Genomic DNA, 15,032 nt, shown 5'->3' on the forward strand with positions numbered 1-15,032 from the left:
CAAGAGGGAGAGATAGTGAATGCCAGGGTGCGTGAGTAACACACACACACAGCTGAGCACGTGCACAATTGGCACTCTGCAGTGGCGTGAGGGTCGTGTCCAGTAACTGATGTGCCAACACACACAAACACACACACACACACAAAAACACTGGATGGAGACTAGGGTCATGGCAGGTTGCCATGGTAACTGGAGGGGAATGAGGGGGTTGTTCAGTGCATCGGCCAAGCTGCCCGTGTGCATACCTGATGGGAGATGCTGACTCGTCTGAGCAAGGGAATAGAATATACTGTAGAGTCCTTAGATCAGTCACATACACACGCAAGCAGCACACGGCAATTTGAAGAAAAAGAAACTCAGAAGTCCTCTAAAGAGAGGGAGAGAGAGAGAAGGAGAGAAATAAAGAGCGTGTATAGGTCATTCTGACAAGAACATGTGTTAAAGATCAACAGACATAGAAATCCTGACCGAGTGTGGACAGACGCAGAAGAATAGATTGTGAGGGGGCCGTAATGTTCGACAGTGCAGGAACAGGTGTGTGTGTGTGTGAGGGGAGATGTATTGCTCTAGTTTAATAGCAGATCATGACCCTAATTAAGATCAAGATCCTAATTAGACACTCCTGTGGCCGAGATTTTTTTTCCAGATAACCTTGGTGTGTTGCCGGTATATAGGCCGAGGTCACATGATGCAATACACCTACCAGAGTGATGATGGATGTTTAATCATTAATACATGCATGAATCGGATAAATAACTACATTCAACAGCAGAGGCCTGAGCTGGTGTTCATGGGTGAAAAGCTTTATAGGAGACCTCTGCTGACCTCTTCTTGATATGTTAAAGGTGTCATCTGTTTCAGTATAGCAGCAGTTCCATTTGCCAAGACAAGAACGAACCCCCACTGTTTACAAACAAGTGCAGGGGCAAAACTTTGAACTGGATATGTAAATAGCAGATTGTTCACTTAATGTGGTGAGGTGTGTTGTGGGCAGTGGTTTTGGCTGCTCATACTCCAAATTTGATCTGTCTTATAAGCTCAAGGCTAGAGAAAACCAATATGTATGTCCATTTTACATGTACCTCTCTGGCTGTATTTGTGATGATTGTATATATATATATTTTGTTTTGTTTATTTGTTGCAATAAAACTACACACACACACACACACACACACACACACACACACACACACACCTCACAGTGACACATCTCATAATAGTTTGCCTTGCTTTCTGTCACTGTGCTGAGTAATATGAAATGTAAGCCTGATACATACGCACACACGCACACCCCTTAGGGGTTCTATCCCTCTACCTCACAGTGTAATGTGTATTTTAGCCAACGACAGCTAATAAAAGCTAACATAGTCATGTCAAACTCTGAAATGACACCTAACTAAGTGCCTTTTCCTTTGTTTTAGCTGTTTTGCATGACATTGACAGGCTATCCATATTAATGATGCTACTGTATGATCTCGCCTGGTCAGAAAAATGGCTAGCTGTCTCGTCCGACACAGTTCAAATCATATAAAATCACATTTTATTGGTCACACACACATGGTAAGCAGATGTTATTGCGAGTGTAGCGAAATGCTTGTGCTTCTAGTTCCGACAGTGCAGTAATATCTAACAAGTCATCTAACAATTCCACAACAACAACCTAATGCACACAAATCTAAGTAAAGGAATGGAATAAGAAAATGTATATATAAATATATGGATGAGCAATGACAGAGCAGCATAGGCAAGATCCAATAGATGGTATAAAATACAGCATATACATATGAGATGAATAATGCAAGATATGTAAACATTTTTAAAGTGGCATTATTATTAAAGTGGCAGGGGGAGATCAAATTCTTATTTTGCAACATTGTTGCAGAGGTCAGAGAGGCAAACAGCAAGGTTAATACAAACCGGTGCTGTTGCAAACTAAACTGACACTGGCAATTAGCCAATTGTTACTTTTATTTCAGTATTTCAGTGTGGAGTCAAATGAGGGTGTTATGTTTCATGAAGCCATTACAAAACTGTTGCTGACCTCTGTTGAATGCGCGTGATGGGCCGTGGCCTAAGAGGAGGTATGTACTGCATCTACATTAGTTAGAAGTCTTGGTGATTCAATAGTTAATCATTACATGACTTTTAAAATACTATCTATGTGTTTTGCTCAGGGTCTGGCAGTAACCCAACTATCAAAGGCAGAGGAGGTGCTCTTTCGGCTGCTGCTGCTGATGACAACAAGTTGTTCTTCTACATCATCATAATTATATGTCTGCATTTTGTCTTCATTTTAACTCATGTTTTAGCTCCTTTTTTCTTCTTCTCAGCAACCAGCCAGGCAGCAACTGTAGCCTACTGTTCCATAAAGAAGTCAGTCAGAGTCGGTACCAATGACTGGATACATGAATTGACAAAGCCCTCGATCATTTGACACGATTCATTCCTATGTGAAGACTCAATAGCGCATTGAAGTCAAACGAAGTCGGTTAAGATTGCGTCTTATTGAGACATAACATGCGCAATTTGAGCTACTCCAGAAAGTGACTTTGCAGGCTAGTTCAGTCCTGCCCCCTCTCATTGAGTAAGTCAAGTTGTAGGCCGACCGGGGTATGCAGGCTGCCATTAGCAACTAAATGATCCTTATAACTTCTGCATGCGATTATAAACGAATCGGTTCAAGGACATACATCTGATGTATTAGAAGCAATTATTGGTACTATGATTGACTTCAAATATACTTTTTTTTGTACAGGAAGATTGTCATTTTCCATTCACTATAATGTGGGATCCTGTTTTCTGCTAACAATGCCTGCAGTAACATGGTTGGTCTTGAACTTCCGTGGCTCCAATGAGAGGGGGCAGTCGTTCTCCCGTGGTTGGTACCAAGATTGTCGGCCATCATTCAAACAAAGAGATGCCTCCCTGGCCACCAGTGCATATTTCCAAACTATGTTTGCATATATATAGTGACAATAAAATCCCAAAATGATGCTGGTATTCTTTTGTCCATTATTTAATTGTTTATTATATTATATTCTTAGCTGGAAATATATTTACAAAAATGTATAGTAGTCATAATTCATAAATGGACCCATACAGGGTTCTATATGGAGCCAATGTTGGTTCAGTGAAGAAGAATCCTTGGGGTTCTATATTTTGGTTCAGTGAAGAACCCATAGGGTTCTGAACAAAGAACCTCATAAAAGGGTTCTACTGTATATAGAACTTTTAGGGGTTACATATATGAAGAAAGTAATAGAACCCTGTCTTTCTAGTCTAGTGGTTAGAGCGTTGGGCCAGTAACCGATAGGTTGCTGGATCAAATCCGAGCTGCCAAGGTAAGAATCTGTTGTTCTGCTCCTAGGTAGTTAAGCCACTGTTCCTCAGGTGCTGAAGACATGGAAGTTGATTATGACAGCCCCCTGCACAGCTCTGATTCAGAGGGGTTGGGTTTAATGTAGAAGACACATTTCAGTTCAAGGCATTCAGTTGTACAACTAAGTATTACTTTTTCCTTTCTAACAAGAAGCCAACTAGCACTGTTAGCATGCCCTGGCTATTCCAGTCAACACAGTAAGGACAGACACACAACATGCAATGGTAATGCACAATCAGATCATCCAGTTTGTAGTTTCTGCATGCTCTCTGTGTGTCTTTCCTGTCTCTTTTTATTTCCTGCTGGCGTGATTTCTTGCAGGATGTGATGCGATGGGAAGTGACATTGTAACCCCCCCCCACCCCCTTCCAGTCTGTGTCAGTGAAGTTTACCGGAGTAACAGGTTTGCCCAGGGCTAGGAGGAGACTGAGCAGACACACGCACACACACACACACACACACACACACACACACACACACACACACACACACACACACACACACACACACACACACACACACACACACACACACACACACACACACACACACGCACACACACGCACGCACACACACACACACACGCACATACACACACGCACGCGCACACACACACGCACATTTCCATGCTGGTACACACATAGCACAAGTACCTCCATCACTCCATTCTCTCACAGGGCCCTCTTCCTCAGAATCTCCTTTTCAGGGAGACTGAGTTTTTCACAGGGAATGGAAAGCCTAACTGGTGGGGGAAAACACATTGTTATGGGGGGATGCTGTGAGCAGAACATGACTTGTGTGCCTTTAAAACTGTGTTTGTTCTCTGTCAGATGCACCATGGGGAAGAAAACAAATACCTTTGTCCCACAGTCCCATGAATCATTAATAAAATACACTGAAAAAGAGGAGAACATTTGTGGAGAATTGTATCTCTGGCATTCATCTTTTAGTGAAAGTACACTACATGATCAAAAGTATGTGGCCACCTCATTCTCATTCCAAAATCATGGGCATTAAAATGGAGTTGGTCCCCCCTGTTGCTGCAGGGACTTGCTTCCATTCAGCCACAAGAGCATTAATGAGGGTGTGTTGGGTGATTAGGCCTGGCTCGCAGTCGGCATTCCAATTCTTCCCAAAGGTGTAAGATAGGGTTGCGGTCAGGGCTCTGTGCAGGCCAGTAAAGTTCTTCCACACCGATCTCGACAAATCATTTCTGTATGGACCTCACTTTGTGCACAAGGGCATTGTCATGCTGAATGCTGAAACAGGAAAGGGCCTTCTCCAAACTGTTGCCACATAGTTGGAAGCACGTCTAGAACGTCATTGTATGCTGTAGCATTAAGATTTCCCTTCACTGGAACTAAGGGCCCTAGACCGAACTATGAAAAACAGCCACAGGCCATTAATCCTCCTCCACCAAACTTTAGTTGGCACTATGCATTCGGGCAGGTAGCGTTCTCCTGGCATCCGCCAAACCCAGATTCTTCCGTCGGACTGCCAGATGGTGAAGCGTGATTAATCACTACAGAGAACGCATTTCCACTGCTCCAATGGTGGCGAGCTTTACACCACTGCAGCAGACGCATGGCATTGCGCATGGTGATCTTTGGCTTGTGTGCGGCTGCTCGACCATGGAAACCCATTTCATGAAGCTCCCGACGAATAGTTATTGTGCTGACGTTGCTTCCAGAGGCAGTTTAGAACTCAGTAGTGTAAATTGCAACAGAGGACAGACAATTTTTACGCGCTAGGCGCTTCAGCAAACTGGCGGTCCTGTTCTGTGAGCTTGTGTGGCCTCCCACTATGATGGTGCCACGTTGAAAGTCACTGAGCTCTTCAGTAAGGCCATTCTACTGCTAATGTTTGTCTACGGATATTGCATGGCTGTGTACTCGATTTTATATACCAATCAGCAACGGGTGAGGCTGAAAAAGCCGAATCCACTAATTTGAATGGGTGTCCACATACTTTTGTATATATAGTGTAGCTATAACACAGATACAGTTGAAGTCGGAAGTTTACATACACCTTAGCCAAATACATTTAAACTCAGTTTTTCACAATTCCTGACATTTAATCCTAGTAAAAATTCCCTGTCTTAGGTCAGTTAGGATCCCCACTTTATTTTAAGAATGTGAAATGTCAGAATAATAGTAGGGAGAATGATTTATTTCAGCTTTTATTTCTTTCATCACATTCCCAGTGGGTCAGAAGTTTACATACACTCAATTAGATTTTGGTAGCATTGCCTTTAAATTGTTTAACTTGGGTCAAACGTTTCAGGTAGCCTTCCACAAGCTTCCCACAATAAGTTGGGTGAATGTTGTCCCATTCCTCCTGACAGAGCTGGTGTAACTGAGTCAGGTTTGTAGGCCTCCTTGCTCACACACGCTTTTTCAGTTCTGCCCACAAATGTTCTATAGGATTGAGGTCAGGGCTTTGTGATGGCCACTCCAATACCTTGACGTTGTTGTCCTTAAGCCATTTTGCCACAACTTTGGAAGTTTGCTTGGGGTCATTGTCCATTTGGAAGCCCCGTTTGCGACCAAGCTTTAACTTCCTGACTGATGTGTTGAGATGTTGCTTCAATCTATCCACATCATTTTCATCCCTCATGATGCCATCTATTTTGTGAAGTGCACCAGTCCCTCCTGCAGCAAAGCACCCCCACAAAATGATGCTGCCAACCCCGTGCTTCACGGTTGGGATGGTGTTCTTCGGATTGCAAGCCTCCCCATTTTTCCTCCAAACGATGGTCAATATGGCCAAACAGTTCTATTTTTGTTTCATCAGACCAGAGCACATTTCTCCAAAAAGTACGACCTTTGTCCCCATGGGAAGTTGAAAACCGTAGTCTGGCTTTTTTATGGCAGTTTTGGAGCAGTGGCTTCTTCCTTGCTGAGCACCCTTTCAGGTTATGTCGATATAGGACTCGTTTTACTGTGGATATAGATACTTTTGTACCTGTTTCCTCCAGCATCTTCACAAGGTCCTTTGCTGTTGTTCTGGGATTGATTTGCACTTTTCACACCAAAGTACGTTCATCTCTAGGAGACAGAACTCTTTCCTGAGCGGTACGACAGCTGCGTGGTCCCATGGTGTTTATGCTTGCGTACTATTGTTTGTACAGATGAACATGGTACCTTCAGGTGTTTGGAAACTGCTCCCAAGGATGAACCAGACTTGTGGAGGTCTACATTTTTTTTCTGAGGTCTTGGCTGATTTCTTTTGATTTTCCCATGATGTCAAGCAAAGAGGCACTGAGTTTGAAGGTAGGCCTTGAAATACATCCACAGGTACACCTCCAATTGTCTCAAATTATGTAAATTAGGCTATCAGAAGCTTCTAAGCCATGACATAATTTTCGGGAATTTTCCAAGCTGTTTAAAGGCACAGTCAAATTAGTGTATGTAAACTTCTGACCCACTGGAATTGTGATATAGTGAATTATAAGTGAAATAATCTATCTGTAAACAATTGTTGGAAAAAGTACTTGTCATGCACAAAGTAGATGTCCTAACCGACTTGCCAAAACTATAGTTCGTTAACAAGAAATTTGTGGAGTGGTTGAAAAACGAGTTTTAATGACTCCAACCTAAATGTATGTAAACTTCCGAATTCAACTGTCTATACTGCTATAGGGAGTTGTGAGAAGAAAGGAATCTTTACTATACTATGAAAGTGAATGTGTCATTTTGATACTGCACACACCTTGGAGACACTTACCGTTTATGGTCATTTGAGAAGAAATGACAGTTAATTTTGTTTTGTCTCAATCATGTATTCTTGCTATGGACGTTGCCAGAGAAGGTTAAGTGCCTTCTACTATAGTCCAAGTTAATTCCATTGTAACAAGTATTGTAACAAGTTAATGTGTGCTGACTAACTGTCTTTAGTTTGGGGGGAATGATGTTAGCAGCTGTTAATGTGAAACTTGCAGCAAGGAAAGGACAAGTACACACACCACACACACACACACACACACACGCGCACACACGCACACACACACACACACACACCACACACACACACACACACACACACACACACACACACACACACACACACACACACACACACACACACACACACACACACACACACACTCAGAGAGGCATTCTAATGAGGTGTCTGCCTCTTTTTTGTTTGCAGTAAGTGAGGAGAGGAGAATCTAGGTGACGTAAACATGTTTATCTCTAATCTGAAAGACCACACTGAGATCCTGCATAATGAAGGAACGGTGGTGGGGGCTCTGTATGTTGTAGATGTCTGTGAGAGATGCTAGAGGAGAAAAGGGTGTCATTGATCAAGCCACTGTGAGGCCAATTACAGGGATACACAGCACAGAGCAGAGTCACTGCACAACTCTCTGAGAATCTAACATAGAGCCACTTCACACTTACTACACGTTTTGTAAAAATACAGTCGGCTACACATAATACTCAAATGTATACTTGGGTACTTGCTACGTCTCGACCACTACCTAGAGTGCGACATTCACCCGACAGTTGCCCACCTTGAAGCAGGAGGCAATCAGCTGTAAGGGAAAGTACTATGGCCCTCTGAAGAAGAGTCTGAGTAGCATGATGGCAAATAGTATTTTTCTTTTCAATTCACATTACCACCTGACCTTTACACAATTACATAATAATTGTGCCAGCCCTAGGTAAATAAAGTCAATTTTTTAAAAATACTTACATACAATACAATGGGTATCATAAGTATTGGATTTAAAAAAAAAAACATTTTGTTGCTTTAAAAAGTCGGAATGAAATAGATTCAATTTCAAAAAAATCATTGATCTCCACAAAATACTGCATAACAATTACAAATGAATACAAATTAAATAACTAAAATATGGTAATTACATAAGTATTCACCCCCTTTGTTTAGGCAAGCCTAATTAGTTCAGGAGTCAAATTTTGTTTAACAAATCACATAATATGTTGGACTCACTCTGTCAAATAAGAGGGGTTGACATGATTTATTAATGACTACGCCTTCCTCTGTCCCCATTCATACAACATCTGTAAGATCCCTCATCTAAGTATTGAATTTCAAGCACAGATTCAACAATAAAGACGAGGGAACTATTCGAAGCCTCATAAAGAAGGGCAGTGATTGTTAGATGGATAACAATAACAAATCAGACATTGAATATCTCGCTAAGCATCATCAAGTAAATCATTATTCTGTGGATGATGTATTAAACCACCCAGACACATCAGATTTATTTAGTCGTTTTTCTGAACTGAGCTGCAGGACAAGAAGGAAACTGCTCAGGGATGTCAGTTGTGTGTGTGTGTGTGTGTGTGTGTGTTAGCATTATGTGCTACGCATGCGTTACATCAGAGTTGGGCTCAATTCGAATTGAATGCAGTTAATTCAGGTGATATGATTTTTTATTTGTAATTTTATAAATACATTTTTTAGAATTTTTGTAAATAGCTTCTACTTTTCAGTTTATGGAGACGTCAATGAAAATAAATGCCCTTTTTTCGATGTTTGAATTGTAATTTAATTATTTTACTTCCTGAATTGACTGCCTTCAATTGGTGGGTGTTGTGAGGATATGCAGATATGTAAGCAGTATTCTAACTCTGACAACGGCACTCTGTGTGTTTGCATTGCATTGCCCGTGGGCGTGTGTTTGCATTGCCCGTGGGCGTGTGTGTGTTTTTCCGTGGGCGTGTGTGTTTTTCTGGGCCCTTGTATGTGTGAGGGTTTTCCATGTGGAATCCTGGGGCTTTATGAGACTGCATTCTGCCAAGCAATCTCTTGATCTCACTGTTAACACACCGCCTCCCAAAACTCGCCCTTGTCCTAGATACAACGCGCACACACACAAACCAAACCCACACCTAAGCCGAATGCGCGCACACACACACACACACACACACACACACACACACACACACACACACACACACACACACACACACACACACACACACACACACACACGCACACACACATTCTCATATGCTCTAGACAGCTCTTTATCCTATTGCCTGCTTCCAACCCCTGCTCTATCTGAGTAAGTTATATGGGAGTTATATTTAGACAGAAATACTTAATAGCCTGTTTTCCGCTTAATCACGCTTTGCATCCTGAAACGCTGGAATTATTTTAATAGGGATTCTTCCTGCTTTCTGCACAAAAGAGCCCGTCTCATCTATCTCTCACCCCCTCTTGATCATTGTCTCTGTCTCTCTTCCTCTCTCATTCTCTCACTCCCTCTTGATCATTCTCCCCCCTTATCTCTCTAGCTCTCGCTCTCCTTTCCACTACTCCTCCAATCCAACATCCTTAAACATCTCTCAACTTGGGCCATTAGACCAGGCTATGTATGTATAGAAAGCGAGAGATCAGAGATTCATCATCACAGATTAATGTGGACGTCCATTCGCTTCATTAGTAATGATTACACATTGACGATGATCTCACAACATATCAGATCTCATTCTACTCACTGGATCCAGTCAAATGTCAATTCTCATTGAGTCTTTTATAGCTTGTGGCCTTATTCCTTCCAGAACTTTTTCAAGACCTCTGCAATCCACCCTGGCATGCTGTCAATTAACTTCTGGGCCACATCCTGACTGATGGCAGCCCATTCTTGCATAATCAATGCTTGGAGTTTGTCAGAATTTGTGGGTTTTTGTTTGTCCACCCGCCTCTTGAGGTTTGACCACAAGGTCTCAATGGGATTAAGGTCTGGGGCGTTTCCTGGCCATGGACCCAAAATATCGATGTTTTGTTCCCCGAGCCACTTAGTTATCACTTTTGCCTTATGGCAAGGTGCTCCATCATGCTGGAAAAGGCATTGTTCGTCACCAAACTGTTCGTGGATGGTTGGGAGAAGTTCCTCTCGGAGGATGTGATGGTACCATTCTTTATTCATGGCTGTGTTCTTAGGCAAAATTGTGAGTGAGCCCACTCTCTTGGCTGAGAAGCAACCCCACACATGAATGGTCTCAGGATGCTTTACTGTTGGCATGACACAGCACTGATGGTAGCACTCACCTTGTCTTCTCCGAACAAGCTTTTTTCCGGATGCCCCAAACAATCGGAAAGGGGATTCATCAGAGAAAATGACTTTACCCCAGTCCTCAGCAGTCCAATCCCTGTACCTTTTGCAGAATATCAGTCTGTCCCTGATGTTTTTCCTGGAGAGAAGTGGCTTCTTTGCTGCCCTTCTTGACACCAGGCCATCCTCCAAAAGTCTTCGCCTCACTGTGCGTGCAGATGCACTCACATCTGCCTGCTGCCATTCCTGAGCAAGCTCTGTACTGGTGGTGCCCCGATCCCGCAGCTGAATCAACTTTAGGAGACGGCCCTGGCGCTTGCTGGACTTTCTTGGGCGCCCTGAAGCCTTCTTCACAACAATTGAACCGCTCTCCTTGAAGTTCTTGATGATCCGATAAATGGTTGATTTAGGTGCAATCTTACTGGCAGCAATATCCTTGCCTGTGAAGCCCTTTTTGTATAAAGCAATGATTACGGCATGTGTTTCCTTGCAGGGAACCATTGTTGACAGAGGAAGAACAATGATTCCAAGCACCACCCTCCTTTTGAAGCTTCCAGTTTGTTATTCGAACTCAATCAGCATGACAGAGTGATCTCCAGCCTTGTCCTCGTCAACACTCACACCTGTGTTAACGAGAGAATCACTGACATGATGTCAGCTGGTCCTTTTGTGGCAGGGCTGAAATGCAGTGGAAATGTTTTTGGGGGATTCAGTTCATTTGCATGGCAAAGAGGGACTTTGCAATTAATTGCAATTCATCTGATCACTCTTCATAACATTCTGGAGTATATGCAAATTGCCATCATACAAACTGAGGCAGCGGACTTTGTGAAAAGTAATATTTGTGTCATTCTCAAAACTTTTGGCCACGACTGTACAGTAACAGACATATTCACGCACACATGCACACACACATACTCCGCCTGACTGCTTGACTGCCAGTGTGCGAGAGTTTTCCTGTGTGTCAGCTGTAGCCATGCTGACCGTGGGAATTGAAAGTGCTAATTGTTCAGGTCTTGTTTCCATTGACCCGTGTGGACATGGAGCATTAAAGGGAGATTTGTGTTACTCTGGACCTGATTCAGAATTTGGGTTTATTTTCAGTGTTATAGTCAAGGTTTTTGTCTATATTTTTTTCTATATTTGCTACATGAAACTGTCACTCAACGAAAAAACTGTTGAAAAAAATTCTAAGTGTCAAACGCATTCCTGTTGACTTGTAAGCATCAGCAATAAATGAATTCCATAGAGACTCATCTGATTGCAGGGCTCCCGAGTGGCGCAGCGGTATAAGGCACTGCATCTCAGAGCTAGAGGCATCACTACAGACCCTGGTTTGATTCCAGGCTGTATCACAACCGGCTGTGATTGGGAGTCCCATAGGGCAGTGCACAATTGGCCCAGTGTCGTCTGGGTTAGGGTTTGGCTGGTGTAGGCCATCATTGTAAATAAGAATTTGTTCTTAACTGACTTGCCTAGTTAAATAAAGGTAATAAAAAACAACAGATGGACAGGAGGCTATCAGCTGTAAAGCTCTACTTCTTGGGAAGGTACTATGGCCCTATGAAGAAGAGTCTGAGGAGCAGGATGGAGAAAGTGTTCTTCTTTTCAATTCACATTACAGCTTGACGGTTGCACAATTATACACACACAACTGACATCCCAGAGCAGTTTCCTTCTTGTCCTGCAGCTCAGTTCAGAAGGATGTCTAAATACATCTTTGAAGTGTCAGGGTGGTTTAATACATCATCCACAGCATAGTTATTAACTTGATGATGCTTAAAGAGATATTCAATGTCTGATTTGTTATTGTTATCCATCTAACAATCACTGCCCTTCTTTATGAGGCTTTCGAATAGTTCCCTCGTCTTTATTGTTGAATCTGTGCTTGAAATTCAATACTTAGATGAGGGATCTTACAGATGTTGTATGAATGGGGACAGAGGAAGGCGTAGTCATTAATAAATCATGTCAACCCCTCTTATTTCACAGAGTGAGTCCAACATATTATGTGATTTGTTAATCCAAATTTTACTCCTGAACTAATTAGGCTTGCCTAAACAAAGGGGTGAATACTTATGTAATTACCATATTTTAGTTATTTAATTTGTATTAATTTGTAATTCTTATGCAGTACTTTGTGTAGCTCAATGAAAAAAAATACAATTGAATCTATTTCATTCCGACTTTGTAAAGCAACAAAATGTAAAAAAAATCCAAGGGGGGTGAATAGTTATAATACCCACTGTATTGTATATAAGTATTGTATAATTGTGAAACCGTCAATTATGGACAATAACCGTGAACTTAAACAAATAATTGTCATAATAATCTTAATAAATTCATTTTAGGATAAGGGGGGGATTCAAATAGATATATTTTACCTAATAGTATTTTTTCTTTTTTAAATAAAGTGGGAAATGTTGATTATCATTTCATGAGCAGAAAGGCACAGCCAGGAGGAGAAGCTTAATTACCAAATGTTCTGAGCGGTTGAGATAGGGGTGTGTTGTATTCATTAGGTATGTTGAGGCACATTTTTAAAGATGCATTATGATGTATTACAAGCTCCAAACATTTTTCAAAAAAATGACAGTGATGACAATAACCATGGTAATTTGCATGACAATGAATCATTACCAAAAATTCCATAATCGTCACAGCCCTATCTGTAAGTCTATCCCTACCTGTCTGAATTTACAATCCCCCTTAATTTATTTTATTTCATCTCTACTCCAGTCTTCCCTATATCCTGCAGGAATCCCACATGGGACTCCCATGTATACTAATTCCAAAGCTTCAATTTGACTCCACTACAGAATTTCTCGCTTGGCCAATAGTTTCACCAACCTGGCAACCAAAAGTTGAATCACAACTTCAAAAGCGGGGCCTGCCCTACCTGGCTCAGTGCAGTTTTTGGACGGGGGGTCCAACAGAAGGTCTGTCTCGTTGTCCCAGGTCTCCTGTAGTAGCCTCCGACTCTCCCATCTGGCACCCTCCTCAGTAGTAAGGCTGGAGATGTCATAACCTGGGATGGAAAGATAGAGCATTGTTAAGAGTTAAAATTACACTGTAAGTTTTGCATACCATAAAAGAGTGGGCCACCAACAAAAATGTTAACAATGGAGCTAATGCTTTCCATGATAAACAACTGGATATATCTGTTGTGTGAGGCTAGATTGGAGCTGCAAGGCACACAGTTCATGGAATGTGTCACATAGGACACATAGCTCAGAGCTCACACAGAGCTCAGCCCAATTCGAATTATCAGATACCAGAACTCAGAAACTCAAATTCCAACCAATCCTAGCTTGGTATGTCAGAATAAGATGAGACACTGTAGTTATGAAATCATTAGGAGCGTTCCTACGACAACACAGTCAGCAGTGGAATGCTCCAGAGGCCCTGGGGTGATCATTCCGGCGGCTCATTCATCTGGGTCACCATGTCCTCAAGCCACCGCCTCCAATTCAACGCAGCTCCCAAGATGCAACAGGGCACGACATTACGATTTGGCGATGCCTGCTAATAATAGCCCTTACTATATTGATCAAAACCGGTAAAATCACAGCTTTGCTCGCCTGTCTACTGTAAATGTTGAGGAGCATGCGGATAGGATGAAGACACATCGACACTGAGCAGGGAACCTAGGAAGGGTCCATGTTGTGTGACTGTAATCATAGATTATGAATACAGATCCTATAAATAAATATAATGGAATATGTCTGTCCTTGTGTGTTTGTAAGACTGCAGAGAATTTCCTCTTTGTAGGACAATATTCTATTTTATGATCTGAAGTGTTTATTTCAACCTTGGCTACATCAGAAAGTCTCTCTCTCTCTCTCTCTCTCTCTCTCTCTCTCTCTCTCTCTCTCTCTCTCTCTCTCTCTCTCTCTCTCTCTCTCTCTCTCTCTCTCTCTCTCTCTCTCCTCTCCTTTACTTCCCATACCAAAACACTGTAGAGGCTCTCTCTGTTTGAAGACACATGTCCCATTAGGCTGGACGACTGAGCACTGAACAGTCAGAGCTGACTTTACAGTGGGGGGAAAAGTATTTGATCCCCTGCTGATTTTGTGTGTTTGCCCACTGACAAAGAAATTATCAGTCTATCATTTTAATGTTAGGTTCATTTGAACAGTGAGAGACAGAATAACAACAAAAATATCGAGAAAAACGCATGTCAAAAATGTTATAAATTGATTAGCATTTTAATGAGGGAAGTAAGTATTTGACCCCCTCTCAATCAGAAAGATTTCTGGCTCCCAGGTGTCTTTTATACAGGTAACGAGCTGAGATTAGGAGCACACTCTTAAAGGGAGTGCTCCTAAGTGCAGCTTGATACCTGTATAAAAGACACCTGTCCACAGAAGCAATGAATCAATCAGATTCCAAACTCTCCACCATGGCCAAGACCAAAGAGCTCTCCAAGGGTGTCAGGGACAAGATTGTAGACCTTCACAAGGCTGGAATGGGCTACAAGACCATCGCCAAGAAGCTTGGTGAGAAGGTGACAACATTTGGTGCGATTATTCTCAAATGGAAGAAACACAAAAGAACTGTCAATCTCCCTCGGCCTGGGGCTCCATGCAAGATCTCAGCTCGTGGAGTTGCAATGATCATGAG

At 42.2% G+C, this 15,032-nt stretch overlaps 1 protein-coding gene across 1 annotated transcript in view; it reads right to left on the reverse strand.

Moving 5' to 3' along the window:
- Window positions 1-15,032, reverse strand: part of LOC106607058 (sodium/potassium/calcium exchanger 3) — a 167,485-nt gene that overhangs the window by 87,363 nt on the left and 65,090 nt on the right. The window contains exon 2 of the mRNA XM_014203625.3: window positions 13,309-13,437. Coding sequence (XP_014059100.2) covers window positions 13,309-13,437 — 129 coding nt within the window. The remainder of the gene's footprint in view (window positions 1-13,308; window positions 13,438-15,032) is intronic.

The sequence above is a fragment of the Salmo salar genome, chromosome 01 (assembly GCF_965601325.2).
Source record: "Salmo salar chromosome 01, fSalSal1, whole genome shotgun sequence".
Lineage (NCBI taxonomy): Eukaryota > Metazoa > Chordata > Actinopteri > Salmoniformes > Salmonidae > Salmo > Salmo salar.